Source organism: Staurois parvus, unplaced genomic scaffold (assembly GCF_062004578.1).
Source record: "Staurois parvus isolate SC_StPar_1 unplaced genomic scaffold, SC_StPar_1.0 ptg000049l, whole genome shotgun sequence".
NCBI classification, from domain to species: Eukaryota; Metazoa; Chordata; class Amphibia; order Anura; family Ranidae; genus Staurois; species Staurois parvus.
In genome coordinates, this window is record NW_028317845.1 from 2,114,373 (window position 1) to 2,136,513 (window position 22,141).

At 40.0% G+C, this 22,141-nt stretch overlaps 1 protein-coding gene across 8 annotated transcripts in view; it reads right to left on the reverse strand.

The window, feature by feature from the left end:
- SNED1 (sushi, nidogen and EGF like domains 1) overlaps positions 1 to 22,141 on the reverse strand; it is a 269,441-nt gene that overhangs the window by 137,138 nt on the left and 110,162 nt on the right. For all 8 annotated transcript variants that reach the window (XM_089665825.1, XM_089665812.1, XM_089665819.1 and 5 more), the window contains 2 exons: positions 17,187 to 17,300; positions 16,984 to 17,097 (listed from right to left, as the gene is read on the reverse strand). In XM_089665825.1, coding sequence (XP_089521951.1) covers positions 16,984 to 17,097; positions 17,187 to 17,300 — 228 coding nt within the window. The remainder of the gene's footprint in view (positions 1 to 16,983; positions 17,098 to 17,186; positions 17,301 to 22,141) is intronic.

Below are 22,141 nucleotides of genomic sequence, written 5' to 3' on the forward strand. Positions count from 1 at the left end.
AGAACATTCACAGACACAGCGCACTGATGCAGCTGCAATATGTTTTTTTTTTTATTACATCAGTACTGCTACATTTGTGATGCAACACAGAACCAATGGCAACTCATACATTGGATGCTTTAGGACATGGCACAGGAAGTTGTCTTGTCCCTTTGGTGAATAGGGACAAGCTAAGTGAATTAAAACATGGACATAGGATCATCAGTCAGCTATGACAACAAGAAAGCCCATTATTACAAATTAAAGCAAACAAACAGCACAATAAATATAACTACACCAATACCTAGTTAAAACAACAAAAACATATGAAAGTATACATTTAAACACATTTCTTTTCACTGACACTATAATGAAGACAATAGGTTGTGTCTTTTTAGCCAGTGCGTACAGAATTCGGGCTGTATTGAAATATGCACAATTGTATAGTCTATTCAACTGTATAGTCTAGTCCTGTTTGTCCTGAATGATCATCTATTAAGGAAAAACCTTTTATGTTTCAAAAATATTGGGACCCAGGCACTACTAGTAGGATGCCATGTATCCTAGATAACCTAAAAAAGATCAGTCTGACACATATTTTCATTTCATAAAGAATGTAACATGTATCAGCAGAAGACATTAGTCACGTTGCTTTACTGAACAAATATCATCCAAGTCTGTGTTCTTTGCCCTTGGATATGGTAAAGATTAGAGAACATTGGCTCGAATTAAAACACTCGATATGAATAGAAATAAAGGTTTCTGTCCAGTTTATATTAAAAAACAACAGCAGGAACCCAGACAGGTAAACCAATGGATTTGTCACAAGTTGCCACAAGGCACGTACAAGGTAGAACTAAAATAAAGCTGGAAAAACCCTATAAAATTGTAAGCATTTTTTTAAACTATGAACATGACTAACTTGGGATGGAATGAAAGAAGTTAAATAATGGATGCAAATAAGCATTAAGCAACCCACATAGAATATCACAAAGATTGGTAAATTACCATATTAAAGTGATCTTGTTGTTCACTATTAAAATGTTTGATTCTACCCCCCCTCAACAAAAAAACAATACAATACAAATGGGTTGGTTTATTAAAACTGGAGAGTGCAAAATGTGTTGCAGCTCTGCAAAGAAAACAATCAGCTTCCAGTTTTTATTGAACAAGCTGAAGTTAGAAGCTAATTGGCTATCGTGCACTCTACAGTTTTAGTAAATCAACCCCAAAAAGTGTCTGAGCACACTTACCTGCCAGTCAGCAAAAAACAGCTGCAATGTGAGCTGTGCTGGGCTTCTGGTGGGTTCCCTGCACCTTTAATGAGAAATGGGCTAAGTCCAAAGTATACAGTACCTACCCCCAATTTATTCATTGCTATATGTGTCCCAAGATGGAAGCTCTGTTAGACTAGAGTTAGGAACCACACTTTACAGAGGTGCCTTGCCGTGGCAGTGCGGCTTCTATTTATATTTGCAAATGTATGTAATGAAAATGTATGTTTTTAAAAGCAAATTATTTAAGCGGTTAGCATTTTCTTTGAACAGCTAGCATTTTTTTTGAACTTCTATGACCATTTGCACCTTACTTATGCAAGGTATACATTGACTTGGGTGGTTGCCATTTTTAAATTCACCTTCGACATAGACCTGAGAGGACCATTTTAAATGGAGTAGGCCGTATTCTCAGAATCAGAATAAGACCAGCTTTGCAAAATATTTTGTATAGCAGCTGAAATTCATGTTGTTGATTGATCACCATTATTAACTTTTGTCATTTTCTGTTCAATTCCTAAACATGAGGAAGCGAAGGGTATGAATAAGTTTTGTATGTTATAAAATGTATTTATTATAATAAACTATAGGAAACCTTACATTTTAAACACTAATAAAAGAACTGACAGCAACATCAAGAAGGTTTAAATACATTCAGATAACTAATTATTTCAGTAATTGAATGTTATATGAATTATTTAAATGTAGTAATTGTAATGAGGAAAACTGGTACACACTAAAGCTGGCCATACACCTATGCAGAGGCAATGGACTGCCGATAACTTGTATTTTAGCCACCTGTCCAATAAATATGTTTGCTCAGTTACACTGAAGGTATATGCTTATGGAGCAGGAATAAGGAAGGATAGGATAAACACTTTTTTTGTACAAGTTTACCTCAGGAAAACGAATAGTGATCAGATAATTATTTCAGATCTATACCATTGATCATTACCCCTATGTTTAATCAGTTAGGTGTGTCTCATGGTGCCCAAAGACCTGAGTCTGTTTTCTACACTGGTCAAAACCGACAAGATCTGGTTATTTTCATCTCATGTCTACAGGTACCTATGCTGCCCAAAACAACTAACCAGATTCCAATTATTTTTTGGGGTAAATCCTGGCACAGAAGTGATACAAACTGGCACAAGCAGCCCGATCACCAACTATCATTCTTGGTTTAAGGGTACCAACGAAGATGTGATGATGCTCTGCAGATACCATGTGTGTGGGTATACACCAAGCCAGCCATATTTCAGGGGTAACAGTCAATCTTATCCATCAGTAATTGTTCCTGTGAAGAGAAGCGGGTACTGTGTGACAGTCTTTTCTCCACCCCCCCTTCCCTCACCGCAGAAGTTAATGGTGAGCATAGCTAAACTGGCTCACCAGTAAAAAGAATGGCACTCTGTCCACCGAGTACCCTGAGTATAATAATTGTGCCCAGCCTAAATCGCCCAATGGTTGATAAGATATTCCTCCCATTCTGACCTGTTTCACAGTGTCTCCCTGTAAATCTTTGATGACACACACACAGGTAGGTATCAACAGTATCCTCACACGTCCCTCCATTCAGACATGGTGACGAAGAGCATGGTTTCAACTCTAGAATAAGGATAGGTAACTGGTTTACATAAAAAAGAATCCATTTAGCACTGTACACCGGGGGGACATTGACAACATAGAAAGTTTAAAAAAAGAGTGGAACTCCACTTTAAATTTTGTCTTCCAACATCCCTTTAATGCCTTTAAGACAGGAAAAACAAATCTTAATCCCACAACAGAGTTTTGCAATTTTGATGTGTGTTAATAAAACTGTATGCAACTACTTGGTGTATCCAGGTGAATTAGACCTTTTTTTTGTCAGGAAAAATTGGTCTTTCCTTTAGTGGTAAATGGTAATGGATATCTCCTGATTTTTTAATTTTTATTATCAAAGAAATACTGGCACAAAAAATGTATATTTAATGTAGTTGTAAATTTCTTGCTATTACCATAACTTACCATAAAACAACAACCCAAAATACATTTTCCTGCTCCTGACGATTGCAATGATATCAGAAACAAAAGTAAGCATTTTGTTTTTTCACCTACACTGATACTAAATGAAAAATGTTTTTCTTTTATCCTACCTAAAATACACTTACACTGACCTTTGACCCCTACCTGATCATGACCTTTTACCTTAACATTGACCTTAACCCTGCATACATGGAAGGAGTGCCAGGCCAAAAGACAAAAGAGTCCAAAGTAATTTATTGATATTGTGCTAAAAGACAGCCAATCAATTTCGGGGGTCAAAGGAGCTCCAGCTTCATCAAGGCTACAACAAAACATAATATAATGTTAACATAAATGTGATAAAATCATGAGCTTAATGATCATAAAACATTATGGGTAACATACATATGCATATGTGTACATATACCTGCATAAAAAAATACACACATATACACATATATGTATAGAAATGACGATAAAGCAACATCAGATAGTAAGTGATAACGTGTCATTTACTATCTGATTGTGCTTTATCTTAATTTCATATTCATTTCTATGCATGTATGTGTATATGTGTTTATTCTTTGGATGCATGTATATCAGGGGTAGGCAACCTTAAAGTGGTGGGGATCTACCTGAACAACATGGGAGAAATCAAAGATCACTGAGCACAGTGTCTCCCAGTGTTGCCTCCTCACACCTGATTTAAACCTCTAATTTCCATACTACCGTGTCACAGTTGAGTGCATTGCAAGGCAATCATGGGTTTAAATCAGGTGTTTAAATCCTCCTCACCATCAGTCAAACACACTTGTATCACTTTTCAGAGGAGCAGCAATGCCTGCTTCACTTGTAAATGAGCCCTTAGTTGCATTCGGCAGCAGCACTCTTGAGGCTCATTCACACGTAAATTTGAGGGGTGGTAAAACTTTGCAAGTTTTATTGCCCCTGATATATACCCCTTTAGCTGCTGAGGCAGTCAAAGGTCTACACAGCAGGAATTAAGCCCCTGTTGCTTTAGGTGGGTACTGCCGCCTGCCAATTGCAACCAAATAAATAATTCAAATAAATGGGGCCACTCCGCAAGTGCCCTGCAACTGCATGCTTCTGCGGGGTCCAAGGGTTTAAAGAAGGTGGTGAGAAAGTAACACAACGCTGCCTGTTTTAACTCTTTGTTTATTGTACTGCACAAGGTTGCACTTGAATTTGTCATGCACTTGAATGGGTCATGCTTGAGATGTTCTACACCCCTGGCCACTGTAGCTAAAGGGGGTACGGTTGGGGCGGGGGTGATAAAAAACACATATTAACTATGGGGTTTTACCCTCCCCCCAAACTGCAAATGTAAATGTGCTGTTCTGAGCCCCCTATAAGGCTACTTTCATACTGATGTGCTGCGGGTTTACCTGTGTGGGTGCAGCACAGTGCATCTGCAACTTTCCTGGGTTAGCTGCACTTTGCCATATACTTCTGCTATATTCTGCAGGTGTGGCACACGTTCTGAAAGCACAACTAAACTCCTGCAAGTTTTAGTGTGCTTTCAGAAAGTGAACCAAACCTGCAGGATATAATAGAAGTCCATGGCTAAGTGTAGGAAAGCTGCAGGTATGCTGCACTGAACCTGCGGTGTCTGTAAACCACAGCGCATCAGTGTGAAAGAAGCCCTATACTATTATGCCCAGTGTACTCCTTCACATAGATCTGAAGATCTCTTCTTTCCTGCTGCTGGCACCACTCTGGAGACCGCTAACCAGGATAAGAGGTGGAGTGCACTTGGTGTCACTCTGCATGGGACAGGAGCCAGCATTACAGAGGAGGAATCAGCTCATGCAGCTCCTGTTCCCTACTACAGCTCCAACTTTACAAGTAGTCCCTCTGTATTGCACTCTGTTATATGTTCTGGGATGGCAGGTCAGCAAGCCCAAACCATGACCTACTAGACACCTTGCCGCAATCTACTGGTAGATCATGATCTACTGTACGAGTTTCTGACCTCCAACATACAGTATTACTAACATGTATATGACACAATGGATGGACATCATAGGAAATAGATCTTCTCATCAGTTTCACACTTCTGACCAGTGTATCCCCATGGACACAAATAGCTATAGCTGTCATCTATGTCCTTTCACATCCCACCATTCAGACAAGGAGATGAGGAGAACGGTCGGGTTTCAAAGTAGATTAGAAAAAAAGGCAAGAATACTATACAATATCAAAATACGTTTATATATTTATCTACCAGTCACCTGTCCACATTCTACTGGTAGATTGTAATCTACAGGTTTATGGCCCCCACATACATGTACACATATGTATATCCACGTTATCCATGATGTTTTATGATTGTTAGGCTCATGATTATATCAGTCACATTTACATTTACTCTATATTATGTTTTTTTGTAGCCATAATGAAGACAGAGTTCCTATGACCCCGAATTACATTGGCTAACTTTTAGCACAATATCAATAAATGAATTTAGACTCTTATCTATTGGCCTGGTGCTTTTTTTCTGGTAACCTGTTGGGGTACCCACTGGAGGGTAGCCAGGTCTGTTGTGAACAACCTAACCTGAGACAGTAGGCTCTTCAAATGTTTTTGACCTCTCACTACTTTGTATAAACTCATATCAAAGCCACAGTGCCCCTTGGATGCTTTTTTTTTTCAAACGGTGAGTAGTGAAGCCAAATGTCACATGTTGAGGCTCCACCCTATGCGTTTCGTCACTCATAGGACATTGTCAAGGGCATGGTCAGCATGCGACATCACACCCAATAAATAGGGTGGAGCCTCGTCGCATGACGTGTGATGTCACTACGCACCACTATAGACCGCGACCATTTTGATGGATGGAAACTTTTGTGCTGGCATGCTGATGTTTACCCTGCTAATTGTAAGTGCAATACTTTAAATAAAATAGTTCATTCTTTACATATTACACTATGAGCGGTTACTTTTTCCTTCTTGGGTATTCACTGTGTGGGGAGCTGTCTGCCATCCAAGAGCTATATATTATTCGGAGGATTTTCTGGGGGACCCATCTGCTAGTCCTTGGTCTGGTAACTGCGCTGTTTGACCAGTCCTTTGTGTGTTCAGATTTTCTGGTAATAGGCTGTGTGATGGGGTGGAAGGTGGAGGACATTCTCCATCCTTTTGGTCTCCGGCTTCATTTAAAGCACCAGCACTTCCAGATTATGTGGACTTTTTCATAATTAATTTGTGTTATCTATATCTAACGTCTCACTTTTGGTGGGTGACTAGTTACAAAATAATAGTTATATGTATCATCAATTAAGATTACATTAACAGTTTTTTATTTAATTGTTTACCTATTGATTTTGTTAGCTGCTCCTTTTCTGGTTTGTAACACATAAGCACAGGTCTTTTATACAATATTGTTTTACAGAAGTGCTTTTACCATGACTGAGTGGAAGAGTTAAACAATATAAAAAAACATACTGTAATTTTTCCATTTGAATAAAGTTCTTCTCATAACAGAAATTAAAGAGATTATATTATCGTCAAATATATGCCAGGAAGGCCATTTCATCTATTATTTTTTTATTTCAGGTACTTACATAGCGCCGTCAATTTACACAGCGCTTTATATACACATATTGTACATTCACATCAGTCCCTAACCCTCAAGGGGTGTACAATCTAAACTCCCTAACTCACATTCATATACTAGGGCCAATTTAGACAGGATCCAATTAACCTACCAGCATGTCTTTGGAGTGTGGGAGGAAACCCACGCAGCCATAGGGAGAACATGCAAACTCCAGGCAGGTGGTGCCGTGGTTGGGATCTGAACCAACAACCCTAGTACTGCCAGGCAGAAGTGCTAACCATTTAGCCATGGTGTGTCATATCTGGACATATGAAAATCTAGTATGAATAAAAGCAAATGCAGATTAGAACATCTCACCAGTCTCACACTGTTGTCCAGTGAACCCAATGCAGTGTCTCCTGCGCTCCGGGACCCAGGCCGGTGGTGAGTAGATGGAATCAAACTCCAAAAAGGAAGGGACCACCGGAATAGACAAGGTCGTGCAGCTCCACACCAAGGCTGGGGAAGCCCAAACAAAACTGTGAAGAAGAACAACAAAAGAGAAGCGCACCAACCTTGCGCATTACCTCAGTAACCAAAATTTATTAAAATAAAAGAATGGTACTCACAAACAGCGAATAAAAACAAGCATGTAAGTCCTCAAAGGGACTTTAGAGGCAAGATGCCAATGCGAATCCCATCATGGAGGAAGCCACTCAGTACAGCTGACGCGTTTCGAAGGACATGCCTTCTTCCTCAGAGCTGGCTGGACTGAGAGTGTGTGTTCCCATTTATGCCTCCAGACTGAAATAGGGCCCTCCCCTATGGGTTGGGCTGTCCTAGGCAGGGAGGAGGGGCCTGGTTGTCAATCAATTACAGTACATAATCAACAAGTTTACAAGGAACCATATAGAATGTACATAAAAGGAATCAAAAAATACTAAAAAATGTTAAAAAGTTCATACATTAATAAAAGCGGCTTGTAAATACATTACTAGGAATTATAAAATTTAAAAATAATAATAAAAAAAAAAAAAAAAAATTAATAAAATAATAAATCCATTGACTAGTAACAAATGTTTTGTCATTATTATTACTGTCATGCACTGACGGCCAACATGCATGAGATATATGAAATATAGAAAAAGAGAGAAAGGAACTCCCACAGTTGAATGAACCATTCCTGGCCGATGTTTTCAGGATTGTTATCACAAAGAGAACAATGCAGCCAGAATATTGTGCTATACCTGGTAAGATCAATTGTACCAATTTAAGGCAGAGACATGTAGCTATGAAATCAATGATTGAACATGACTGTAGGAGAAGTTTGCAGGGAAGTGCATTCATGTAATCCGGCAAAAGGATAGCACCTACGGATGGTCACAGTATGTTCAGAAAGAATCCGCATTACCTGTGTTGTTGTTGGTGTGTACTGATTGTTCAGCAGCAGAGGGAGAGCTTGCCCACATGATGCCGCTGTAGATGGAGTCAATCCGTGGAGCGCACGCCGCTGTGGCGTGGCAGCAGAAGCGCATGCGCAAACCATCTCGCGCCTGCGCTCTAAGACGGCATCAGCGCAATCGCAATGGCACATATCCAGTGGCCGATGCGCGCGCAGCAGACACCGCTGCTCAATCCCAACAGGGTCCCAGTTTCTCATCCCCTACTCGCTGCTGTCCAATCAGATACACACCGAAGGGTTGTGTGTGTATATGTGTCTCCAGGCTGCCCACATACAACAAATCGTTGGTACAAATGCCAACCCCTCTGGCTGCAAATCCACCATCAACTCACTACATTCACCGCACTTCTCTAAATATACATGTGTATATATATGTATGCACCTCCACAACAATACCTAATCACATGCACATGGATAAATTCAATCATTGTATTGACATGAAGATCTATAAAAAAAAAAAAAAAAAAAAACCACACATATATACACACATGTAAAGTGTAAAAAACACACACACACATATATACTATATATAATATAGCCCAATAAAAATAGTAAGAAAGATAAAAATAGTAAACCAATAAAATTGCACACTAATGCACACACCTATGGGAAACACCTACACCCATATCTACATATATATGTATAGATATATATACACATATCTATATACCTACACATATATACATATATAAAAACACACCAGACAAAACTCTCACCAGCTGAAGCTAGATGAGAGTATGTATTTCGAGGTCATCATTAAGGCCTCCAGGGGACATGGTACCCAATGTGAAGATCCAAAAACTTTCCCTCCTGGACAGTACTTGATGTCTCCTCCCACTATCCAGGTCCCTAGTGATGGCCTCAATCCCGAACACTTTCATCCCAAGATAGTTGCTCGAATGTTTTTCTTTGAAATGGCGGGGGACTGAATACTTATCCTTCCCCAATTTAATACTGCTCTTGTGCTCACAGATTCTGATCCTAAGGCACCGTGAAGTGCGACCCACGTATAATAGGCCACATGGACAGAGAATGCCATAGATGACAAAGGAGGTGCCACAATTAATAAATTGTTTGATGGGAAACCTTTTCCCATCAGTACTAGTGAAATCTCGTTTTCGGTGGCATATAACCTCACAAGTACCACAGTTGGAAATACCACATCTATAGCTGCCCTTTTGATCAAACAACATTGACCAAGGGCCTGGGTTAACTGTCGTGGTTTTACGCACTCTGCTTGGTGCTATTTGACTCCTAAGGTCTCTCGGTTTTCTAAAGATAAGCGTGGGCTTATCAGGAAGTGCATTCCCGAGAGTGGGGTCGTTTTTCAAGATATTCCAATTTCTGGATAAAATTTGTTTAATATGCCAGGACTTGCTACTAAATCTGGTGCAAAAACGTGCTTCCTTATTGTTAAAAGTGAAAGTGGGTTTTTTGGAGAAATGTTCGGTGTCTGTAAGGACACTGGAGTCATACATCACTAGATATTTGTTGCAGGCTGTCTCTATAAGATTTTCCTTATACCCTTTGTCTTTAAATTTTTGTTTAAGGATAAGGCTCTGTTCAATGTAATCTTGTTTGAGCGTACATGTGCGTTTCAGCCTGCAAAACTGTCCAAAAGGGACATTCCGGATCCATTGGGGGTGATGGTTACTTTTAGCGTGAAGATAGGAGTTACCTGCTGTCGGTTTGAAATGCGTTTTTGAGCATATCACACCATTGCTCTCGTGTCTAAGTTCTAGATCCAGGAATACCAGTGTGTCGTTGTCAATCACATGGGTGAAGGAAATGTTGTATGGATTATTTCTACAGTGATTTAAGAATCCATCGAGTTCTAGATCAGTACCCTTCCAGATAATAATGATATCATCTATGTATCTTCCGTACAGCACTAGGTTTGCGCTAAAGGGGTTATTGCTCCAGATGTACTTGTTTTCCCAAAAGCCCATAAATATGTTCGCATAACTGGGAGCAAAACGAGCTCCCATGGCAGTGCCCTGAATCTGGCGGTAATGTTTATCTAGAAAAGAAAAGTAATTATGTTCCAGTGCAAATAGAATGCAATTGGACAAAAATTGGATCTGAGTATAGTGGAGTGGTGAATCCTTTGCCAAAAAATGTTGAATGGCTTGAAGGCCAAAGTCATGTTGAATAGATGTGTAAAGAGATACTACGTCAAGGGACAGCCATCTATAGCCCTGTTCCCATTTATATTCTGCTAATATCTCTAATATATGGCCGGAGTCTCTAACAAATGATGAGAGATTCGTGACTATGTCTTTTAAGAAATGGTCAATATAGCTGCCTAGATTGCTTGTCAGGCTGCCTGTGCCAGAAATGATGGGTCTACCAGGGGGGTTCTCTCTGTTTTTATGTATTTTTGGAATATGATAAAAAAATGGAGTAGCAGGATGTTTAATGTATAGAAAAAGGAATTCCTCTTTAGCGAGTATACCGTCTGATACTGCCATTTCCAGCAGTAGTTTATATTCAGCTTGGTACTGGACAGTGGGATCAATAGGGAGGACCTCATAGGTCTGACGATCGTTCAAAAGTCTTAAAGCCTCACTAATGTAGGTAGCTCTGTCTTGAATAACCAGACCGCCTCCTTTATCAGCTTGTCTAATAACTACATCTTTATTTTCTTTAATGATTTTAAGGGAGGCTTTAAATGGATCCTGTTGTAAGTGCTGTTTTTGTGTAAATGCACTGGTATTACAGATTTTCTTGAATTCAGTGAGCACTGATTCATAGAAAGTAGGTAAATGGTGACCTTTGACCCAATGAGGATAGAAAGTAGATTTCGGTTTAAAATTAGTGTGCATAATTTCTCCCTGAGAACCAAGCGCCATTTCAGTAAGGTTGAGAAGCTCAGATGTGTTGTCTATCGATACGCCCTCTATATACAGGTTTTCTAGAATGTCTAGCATAGGTGTTTCTAATGACATCTCTGTCAAGGAGGAATCAGGGAGGAGATGTAGATGATTTTCCTTCTCACTATGCGTATTACCTTTTAACAGAAAGAACCGCTTAACTGTCAGATTTCTGATAAATTTATTCAGATCTACAAAGAGATCAAACAGATTGGGTGGATTGGGAAAGGCGAAATTCAGACCTTTTTTCAGGAGTTCAAGTTCAGAATCCGAGAAGGTTGATTGTGATAAGTTATAGATTTTGATAGTGGAGAGGGGAGCTTCTATATTTGTCTCCTTCCTCTTTTTGTGTCCCTTTCCTCCTCTCTTTCCTCGTCTCGTACGCTTCCCCTCTTTTTCCTTTCTGGGATTGACGTAGTTAGCTGGACTGATGGGGCTGCGGATGTTGGACGAATCGCAGCCCCCTCCCTTAAAAAATTAGGTTGATTTCGGTCTGGGTATACATTGCCTCGCCCATCAATATCTGTTTGCCCCTTTTGAATTGGGTGACAAATGGGACCAGTGGAGATGTTAACAATGGGATCTTGGTGTGAGTTTGAAAGGTTTTGATCCACCCTATAATTGTAGGGAGATAGGGGTCTCAGTGATGTATTTTTATATGCCAGAGGCCCTCTAGAATTGGGGCCTATAGGATACCCTGTAGATGTCCCCGCTGGGCCCCTAGAATGATTATTGTGTGATCCTGTAGTTTTATGATAAGTGGGCCTAGGATTATGATTCGTAGCAGGCCCCTTTTGAGAATAGTGATTCTTATTATTGGAATGATAATTCTTGTTATTAGTGTAGGTGTTATGGTGTTTAGTTTTGGATTGGTGATAGATCTGTTTGGAGCCCTTTTGATGCTGGGCATTAGAAAAATCATTGAAGTTATGAGCTGGATTATTATTCACAATGTGTCGTCTAGGTGTGTTTGGACAGTTACCCGGAGACCTGGGCAACAACGTGGGTACATTGGAAGGTTTATGCTTCCAGTTAAATTCGCGCCCATGGGTATAATCCTGTCTGTCTCTTTCAAATTTATCAGACTTATTACTTATAATATTTGTTTCAAGATGCATGATCTGATCATTTACTCTAGCATCCCAATCGTTAAAAGTGGGAATATCTGTATACAGAGCTAATTCATTTTGTAAACTAGCAATATCTGATTTAATATTTGTTAGATTCCTTTCTCTCTGTTGGATGATTAGATTCACCCAAATTCTATTACATTTACGGAGTTCCTCTTTCCAACTGATATCTAGATCCTCATCTAGAAAACTGCACAGTTTAGTTATTCTAAGAATAAATTTATCAGAAATCTGACAGTTAAGCGGTTCTTTCTGTTAAAAGGTAATACGCATAGTGAGAAGGAAAATCATCTACATCTCCTCCCTGATTCCTCCTTGACGGAGATGTCATTAAAAAACACCTATGCTAGACATTCTAGAAAACCTGTATATAGAGGGCGTATCGATAGACAACACATCTGAGCTTCTCAACCTTACTGAAATGGCGCTTGGTTCTCAGGGAGAAATTATGCACACTAATTTTAAACCGAAATCTACTTTCTATCCTCATTGGGTCAAAGGTCACCATTTACCTACTTTCTATGAATCAGTGCTCACTGAATTCAAGAAAATCTGTAATACCAGTGCATTTACACAAAAACAGCACTTACAACAGGATCCACTTAAAGCCTCCCTTAAAATCATTAAAGAAAATAAAGATGTAGTTATTAGACAAGCTGATAAAGGAGGCGGTCTGGTTATTCAAGACAGAGCTACCTACATTAGTGAGGCTTTAAGACTTTTGAACGATCGTCAGACCTATGAGGTCCTCCCTATTGATCCCACTGTCCAGTACCAAGCTGAATATAAACTACTGCTGGAAATGGCAGTATCAGACGGTATACTCGCTAAAGAGGAATTCCTTTTTCTATACATTAAACATCCTGCTACTCCATTTTTTTATCATATTCCAAAAATACATAAAAACAGAGAGAACCCCCCTGGTAGACCCATCATTTCTGGCACAGGCAGCCTGACAAGCAATCTAGGCAGCTATATTGACCATTTCTTAAAAGACATAGTCACGAATCTCTCATCATTTGTTAGAGACTCCGGCCATATATTAGAGATATTAGCAGAATATAAATGGGAACAGGGCTATAGATGGCTGTCCCTTGACGTAGTATCTCTTTACACATCTATTCAACATGACTTTGGCCTTCAAGCCATTCAACATTTTTTGGCAAAGGATTCACCACTCCACTATACTCAGATCCAATTTTTGTCCAATTGCATTCTATTTGCACTGGAACATAATTACTTTTCTTTTCTAGATAAACATTACCGCCAGATTCAGGGCACTGCCATGGGAGCTCGTTTTGCTCCCAGTTATGCGAACATATTTATGGGCTTTTGGGAAAACAAGTACATCTGGAGCAATAACCCCTTTAGCGCAAACCTAGTGCTGTACGGAAGATACATAGATGATATCATTATTATCTGGAAGGGTACTGATCTAGAACTCGATGGATTCTTAAATCACTGTAGAAATAATCCATACAACATTTCCTTCACCCATGTGATTGACAACGACACACTGGTATTCCTGGATCTAGAACTTAGACACGAGAGCAATGGTGTGATATGCTCAAAAACGCATTTCAAACCGACAGCAGGTAACTCCTATCTTCACGCTAAAAGTAACCATCACCCCCAATGGATCCGGAATGTCCCTTTTGGACAGTTTTGCAGGCTGAAACGCACATGTACGCTCAAACAAGATTACATTGAACAGAGCCTTATCCTTAAACAAAAATTTAAAGACAAAGGGTATAAGGAAAATCTTATAGAGACAGCCTGCAACAAATATCTAGTGATGTATGACTCCAGTGTCCTTACAGACACCGAACATTTCTCCAAAAAACCCACTTTCACTTTTAACAATAAGGAAGCACGTTTTTGCACCAGATTTAGTAGCAAGTCCTGGCATATTAAACAAATTTTATCCAGAAATTGGAATATCTTGAAAAACGACCCCACTCTCGGGAATGCACTTCCTGATAAGCCCACGCTTATCTTTAGAAAACCGAGAGACCTTAGGAGTCAAATAGCACCAAGCAGAGTGCGTAAAACCACGACAGTTAACCCAGGCCCTTGGTCAATGTTGTTTGATCAAAAGGGCAGCTATAGATGTGGTATTTCCAACTGTGGTACTTGTGAGGTTATATGCCACCGAAAACGAGATTTCACTAGTACTGATGGGAAAAGGTTTCCCATCAAACAATTTATTAATTGTGGCACCTCCTTTGTCATCTATGGCATTCTCTGTCCATGTGGCCTATTATACGTGGGTCGCACTTCACGGTGCCTTAGGATCAGAATCTGTGAGCACAAGAGCAGTATTAAATTGGAGAAGGATAAGTATTCAGTCCCCCGCCATTTCAAAGAAAAACATTCGAGCAACTATCTTGGGATGAAAGTGTTCGGGATTGAGGCCATCACTAGGGACCTGGATAGTGGGAGGAGACATCAAGAACTGTCCAGGAGGGAAAGTTTTTGGATCTTCACATTGGGTACCATGTCCCCTGGAGGCCTTAATGATGACCTCGAAATACATACTCTCATCTAGCTTCAGCTGGTGAGAGTTTTGTCTGGTGTGTTTTTATATATGTATATATGTGTAGGTATATAGATATGTGTATATATATCTATACATATATATGTAGATATGGGTGTAGGTGTTTCCCATAGGTGTGTGCATTAGTGTGCAATTTTATTGGTTTACTATTTTTATCTTTCTTACTATTTTTATTGGGCTATATTATATATAGTATATATGTGTGTGTGTGTTTTTTACACTTTACATGTGTGTATATATGTGTGTTTTTTTTTTTTTTTTATAGATCTTCATGTCAATACAATGATTGAATTTATCCATGTGCATGTGATTAGGTATTGTTGTGGAGGTGCATACATATATATACACATGTATATTTAGAGAAGTGCGGTGAATGTAGTGAGTTGATGGTGGATTTGCAGCCAGAGGGGTTGGCATTTGTACCAACGATTTGTTGTATGTGGGCAGCCTGGAGACACATATACACACACAACCCTTCGGTGTGTATCTGATTGGACAGCAGCGAGTAGGGGATGAGAAACTGGGACCCTGTTGGGATTGAGCAGCGGTGTCTGCGGCGCGCGCATCGGCCACTGGATATGTGCCATTGCGATCGCGCTGATGCCGTCTTAGAGCGCAGGCGCGAGATGGTTTGCGCATGCGCTTCTGCTGCCACGCCACAGCGGCGTGCGCTCCACGGATTGACTCCATCTACAGCGGCATCATGTGGGCAAGCTCTCCCTCTGCTGCTGAACAATCAGTACACACCAACAACAACACAGGTAATGCGGATTCTTCCTGAACATACTGTGACCATCCGTAGGTGCTATCCTTTTGCCGGATTACATGAATGCACTTCCCTGCAAACTTCTCCTACAGTCATGTTCAATCATTGATTTCATAGCTACATGTCTCTGCCTTAAATTGGTACAATTGATCTTACCAGGTATAGCACAATATTCTGGCTGCATTGTTCTCTTTGTGATAACAATCCTGAAAACATCGGCCAGGAATGGTTCATTCAACTGTGGGAGTTCCTTTCTCTCTTTTTCTATATTTCATATATCTCATGCATGTTGGCCGTCAGTGCATGACAGTAATAATAATGACAAAACATTTGTTACTAGTCAATGGATTTATTATTTTATTAATTTTTTTTTTTTTTTTTTATTATTATTTTTAAATTTTATAATTCCTAGTAATGTATTTACAAGCCGCTTTTATTAATGTATGAACTTTTTAACATTTTTTAGTTTTTTGATTCCTTTTATGTACATTCTATATGGTTCCTTGTAAACTTGTTGATTATGTACTGTAATTGATTGACAACCGGGCCCCTCCTCCCTGCCTAGGACAGCCCAACCCATAGGGGAGGGCCCTATTTCAGTCTGGAGGCATAAATGGGAACACACACTCTCAGTCCAGCCAGCTCTGAGGAAGAAGGCATGTCCTTCGAAACGCGTCACCTGTACTGAGTGGCTTCCTCCATGATGGGATTCGCATTGGCATCTTGCCTCTAAAGTCCCTTTGAGGACTTACATGCTTGTTTTTATTCGCTGTTTGTGAGTACCATTCTTTTATTTTAATAAATTTTGGTTACTGAGGTAATGCGCAAGGTTGGTGCGCTTCTCTTTTGTTGTTCTTCTTCACAGTCCAGTGAACCCAAGCAGATAGAGGCAGCTGTAACTAGAACCTACGTCCTTACAGAGGCCACCATTGAGACATGGAGAAGAAAAGCACGGCTTTAATTCTGAGTGGGGAATGTGAGTAAGAGAAAGTCTTAACACTTCATTCAATAACAAATATATGGGAAATCAACAAGTTCAAGGTTTTTCTAAGTGTCTAATTAGCCCTTAGAGTAGCCACTGGTTGTATATCATAAGTGAAATATGGTGGCTGCCACTACTGACTTCCTTCTGGAATTGCATGTTGCCTGGCTTTGTGTGGCTTCTTTACTTCTGAGAACAAACATCTAGCAAATTTACTTCAGTAAGAATTCCATATCCCTATACTTGTTCCAGGTCGTACTGAAGCTAGCATATTTCTCTTATGACAGGATTTCTTTAATATCACCATGGTGGGAAGAATGTAGTTCACTGAGAACTGACTGCTTACCACATACAGTATTCCAACCAACAGTACTAGATCATGTTTTATTTCAAATATTCTGACCTGTTTCACAGTTCATTCCTGTAAAGCCTCTGGTACATAGACAGCTGTATGTATCACCCAGATCTTCACATGTTGCCCCGTTCTCACATGGTATTGATAAGCAGGGTCTGATCTCTAGAAACAGATATCAGAGATCATAAGCAAATGGATGCAAAACTCTGCCTAACAGAAACTAAATATGACTTTTAGTTTCAGATGCTTACCATTCTCACAGTGGGTTCCTGTGAACCAAGAAGGACAAGAACAAGTGTATGAAATTCCTGACTCCACACAGGTCCCTTCATTTAGACAAGGGGATGAGGAACAAGGTCTGATTTCTAAGAACAAAAACAGTAATAGTCAGTGGGGACCAAGGCGGAGGCTCTAGCTATTGCACATTCACATGCACACATTTTTGCCTTCAGTTGCAGCCACATTTCCTAACTTATGCCAGGGCAAGATATAAAAAACATTGTTTCTAAGGAGTAGGCTTGTAGAATTAAGGATTTAAAAAAACAATAATCTTATTGAAATATGGACTAAAAAACTAAACCGAAAGAAAGGCTGCTGCACTCCAGATTTCACAAATGTCCTTGTTTATTATGAAAACCATCTGAAGACATGGCAGTGACAGTCCCCACCCTAGGACCACCCCTCTAACACATTTAACCCAATCAGGGCTTAATCACAGAGAGATAGGCCAAAAACAACTACACATAAATACAGTGAAATAATACATTAGGATTGATTTACTAATGGCAAATACAGAGGTTAGATAAAAATATGGAAACACGGTGATCTGTTATCTAGGTATCTCATCACCCAGCGGAAGCAAAAGAATGTTACATCATTTCCGCTTTCAACACAAAACATGTCATTTTCATACCTGAAAATTATGTAGTGTTTCCATTTTGTTGTCTAACCCATGTATACTGTGCACTGCAAGTGCAGTTCCTGCAGAGCTTAGTAAAGGAGATAAAGCTTCACTTTGCATAGTATACCCAATCACATGGAATAAAATAAACTATTTTTTTCTTGCATATGAATGGATGATAGAAATCAGCAGAGCTTCCCCTCGATCTAAAGCAACTGCACTTGCAGTGCACTTACAGTGCCCAGACTATTTGCCTTTAGTATGTCAACCCCATTGTTTTCTTAGAATGAAAGGCATTCTTAAAGGGAAATAATAGAAAATGAAAACCACCCAAATACGTGAAAACAATGTAAACTAACCAGCAAAAACAAAAAGAGGATATCCTCTCCAATATACAACTCAATAAAAAGTGTTGCGCTACAGCAACACTTGTTATTGATTCTTTAAGGGAAGTTATATTGGTTTAGTGTCAATTGTTCTTTAGTTTATACTATTCTTTATACTTTTTTTTGTTTATATATACCATACATTTTAGTTTTACAAATATACACCTAATACATGAGAAAGAATTCAGAGCATTATAGGATAGCTTAGGAGACTACATAGATGTAGACTTCATTGGGAACACCTATAAATGTGCGATATGTGAATTTTTGCACGTTTTCATGCCTGAAGTATTCCACTCTGCCTATACAACTGCTCTCTTCCCCTTGTTCAGCCCAGAAAACAAACTGCTGATGCTTGATACATGTGCAAAAACACCTGTAAAAAAATGCCAGAAAAAACACCTAAAAATGACCAGGAAAACACTACACACACTGTTCAGGTGGGAATGCAGGCTTATACTCAGGGTCAATATTAATCCAGTAATACTGGTTCTTTTATAGATACAGACTGAAATTTCCATTAATTTGTCAAATTAACCGTGTAGCTTTGTTCATATTGGATATATAGGTAGTTAAAAGCCTACAGAGAAGAGCTTATATTCAAATGACTTCTGCAGTAATACCAAATTGTTTTACATATTTTGTTGATCAGTGTTTTTTTGGCTACATTGGAGTGAGCCTTGCTGTTATTCCTAATATACTTATACAGCTTTGTATATGACTGAATGACAATGGTTTTGTTATCTGAAGATCTGCAACTGGTGTCATACTGAGTCTAGTGACTATCTATTTACTATGCTTGTGATTAACATCTACTCATAAAAACATGATTTCTGTACCTACTGTAAAATGTAAGCTACACGCTGCACAAAAGATTTCACAAAGGAATGAGAAGCAAGCAGTCTTTGGACATGAATCTTGAAAACAGAGATCTAGGCTTTGTTGCTACTTAAAGCAAAATACTAGTACACTCCAGACTGGAACAAGGCCAGGATGTGTCCCATGGAGTACCTCCTGCAATGGAATTTCAGTGATGAGAGACCTTGCAAGAGGTGAAATTCCTATCATTTAGAGCGTAGGAAATCAGATAGGTGCAGGGAGGTAAATCAGTCTTTGGGACAGAAGATGGTGATCTGGAAGAGTCTGCAGGAGTCTAAAGAGGTCCAAGTATCACATCTGCCTGGGCCATTTTGGTGTATTGAGTCTCACAGGGATGCACTCTGTTTTGATTATGCAAAGCAAACATGTAAGAAGCTTCAAAAGTTTGTCTTCAAGAAGAAAAACCAGTCATGTCTAGTAGGAAACCTAGATACTTCAAGCTATGAGTCAGATCCAGTGCTAATTTTTGAAAATTCTGGTCACAAACAAACCTCTGCAGAGTCTGAACAGATGAACATTAGCAGACAAGGCCTGTACTAACTGTTCCCTCAGAAGTTTGTCCAAGCATCCCACCATTGTGTTCCTTTAAACAAACCAGAGCCAGTATAAAAGCTGGTGAAGACCCAGGGTGTAGTGGACAAACTAGGAAGAAGGGCACCAAATACAGTGCTGCATGCCCACTGCAAAATACAGATAGCACTGATGAGCTGGAGAGATGGGGATATGCAAGTAGGCATCCTTGATATCTACAGAGGCTAGAAAGTTCCCCCAATGGAGAGAATCAATGACCTGTTAGATTACATACTTTATGCTGAAATGAAGACATTTAATGCTTTCAGATCCAAAATTGGGCAAATACCACATGCTGTTTTTTCACATTTTAAGAGTCTCTCGTGCATGCCCTCTAGCAGTAATGGCAGATCAGAGAAAGACATACAGGGCTAAGTAAATAGTCCCTGTACCATGTGATCCCCGTGACCAATCATAGTGATTCACTATGCCTCTTAAAATACCTTAGCATGCTTACTGCAAAATGTGGTCATTTTGTGGGTGCTTCTATTGTCCTGGCATTCTAGGGCTTCAAAAATGTAATAGGTAGTCAGGAAATTTTATATGTAATTTATGTCGCTAGCAAGCCTGAGGGTGGTACTTGGATTCTGGGCACCTCCATGAAGCTAGGCTCTGAAAAATTCTCACATACTGTACGTGGTATCCCCATACACAGGAGGAGTATCAGAATGTGTTTTGGGGTGTAATTCTAAGTATACCCATGCTGTGTATCAGAAATATCTTATTATTTTAGAACTTTTAATGTATCGTGTGTACCCAGCTCTAGTCTTCCTATGCTAGGTCTAGGCTTTTTTCACCTGTGACATCTTTGATAAAGGTATCCGGAGGGGCACCAAAAAGGTGCTTGCAATCAAAGGGCATGCACAATAAGCATTGTTTGCAGTGATGTTCCGCTGACCAGAATTTGAGCCAAAGGGTCCACCACACATGTACAGAGAAAAGGCCCAATCTACAAATCAAGTGTATGATTTCCACAAGCCTGTCAACATAGTAGCGCAGGCAAAAGGCATAGTTCCATTTGTTGGAGAACCGAATAATAAGTAGGAGTTGATACCCAGGGAGTGGCAGATGGACATGATGGCAATGACTGGTTGCAGGGCATGACCTGCAAAGTAGAATAATGCCTTGGAAAGGGCTTCCGGGCTTTTCTCCACAGGATCATTAAAGCGGTAGTAAAGTAAAATTTTTTATTTATGCCCACAGATAAGCCTATAATAAGGCTTACCTGTAAACAGTAAAGTGCACCGTTTAGGAGCTATTTACTTTAGTAGCAGCCAGTGAGGTCACCGGCGCATGTGCCCTGTGCTCTCAATGAACATCTTGAAGATGGAAGCCCTTCATTATTCTGCAGGAGACCAATTTTTTACTACCACTTTAAACACTGTAATTTTCTTGACAGGCTGGATTCACAATGGGAATGGCCCACTTCAGGAACCCCTCCTAAACAGAGTGTTCCTGAGCAAAAAGTTTAGGAGAAGTGAGTGACTTATCTGGATAACGCCAGTAATGATACAAAACAGGTTTTAGTAGTGAGTTACAGTGGTTGTAAAGGCTAAAGGTTTCTTACCTTTAAGCATTCTATGCATGAATATAAAAAAACTTTCTGTGTGCAGTTCCCCCCACAGCCCCTCAATACTTACCTGAGCCTGATCTCAATCCAGCGCTGTGCACGGGAGACTCAGCTCTCCCAGGTCTTTCTCTCCTCAATGGCTGAGACACAGCAGTGTGGCCATTGGCCAGCCAGTGAGGACCGAGAGGGAGCAAGGCTGAGCTATTTGTGTTGGTGCGGTTTGCTCTTGGAGCACTCAGAGGGAAGGGCCAGGAGCACAGGCAGGGATTCCAAGAAAAGGAGGATGGGGGATGCTCTGTGCAAAACTATTGCCCAGAGCAGGTAAGTATGACATGTTTGTTATTAAAAAAAAAAAGAAAAGAAAAAAAAGAACCTTTAATATCACTTTAAATTGGCTAGGGCTTTTGATGGAGCCCAGAACTCTAATAACTTTAGAGTTTTTGTCTTGTCTTTCAGAGAATGGCAGCAATTGTGCAGGCTTTGGGTGAATGGTAGGAAAAATCGTGAACAACACAGGTGCAGGTGTGGCCACAGACACTCAGTAAGGCAGGCATGAAGTGCCAAATTTACAATTGGAAGAGCTCCAGCTTCCCACATTTGCCCTTCAATACATGAAGTGTTGCAGCAAAAGCTCCAGGCATTAACCTCAGTGTGAGTGCAGCCAAGGACAATAGCACATGACAGGCTACAAAAGGGTAAGACCCTGTGACTTACCATAGCAGTGGTCTGGAAGGCACCTTCCAGCTCCCAAACACACTCAAGCTGGAGCATTCCAGTGTAGGAACAGGAGATATAACCCTTGCAGACAGTCTTTGCCCCTCCAGTGTGCATACCCACTAAAGAGTCTTCACGTATAGGGTTCTACTGGCAGGTGTACCTCAGTCCTGAACCTGTAAAGCG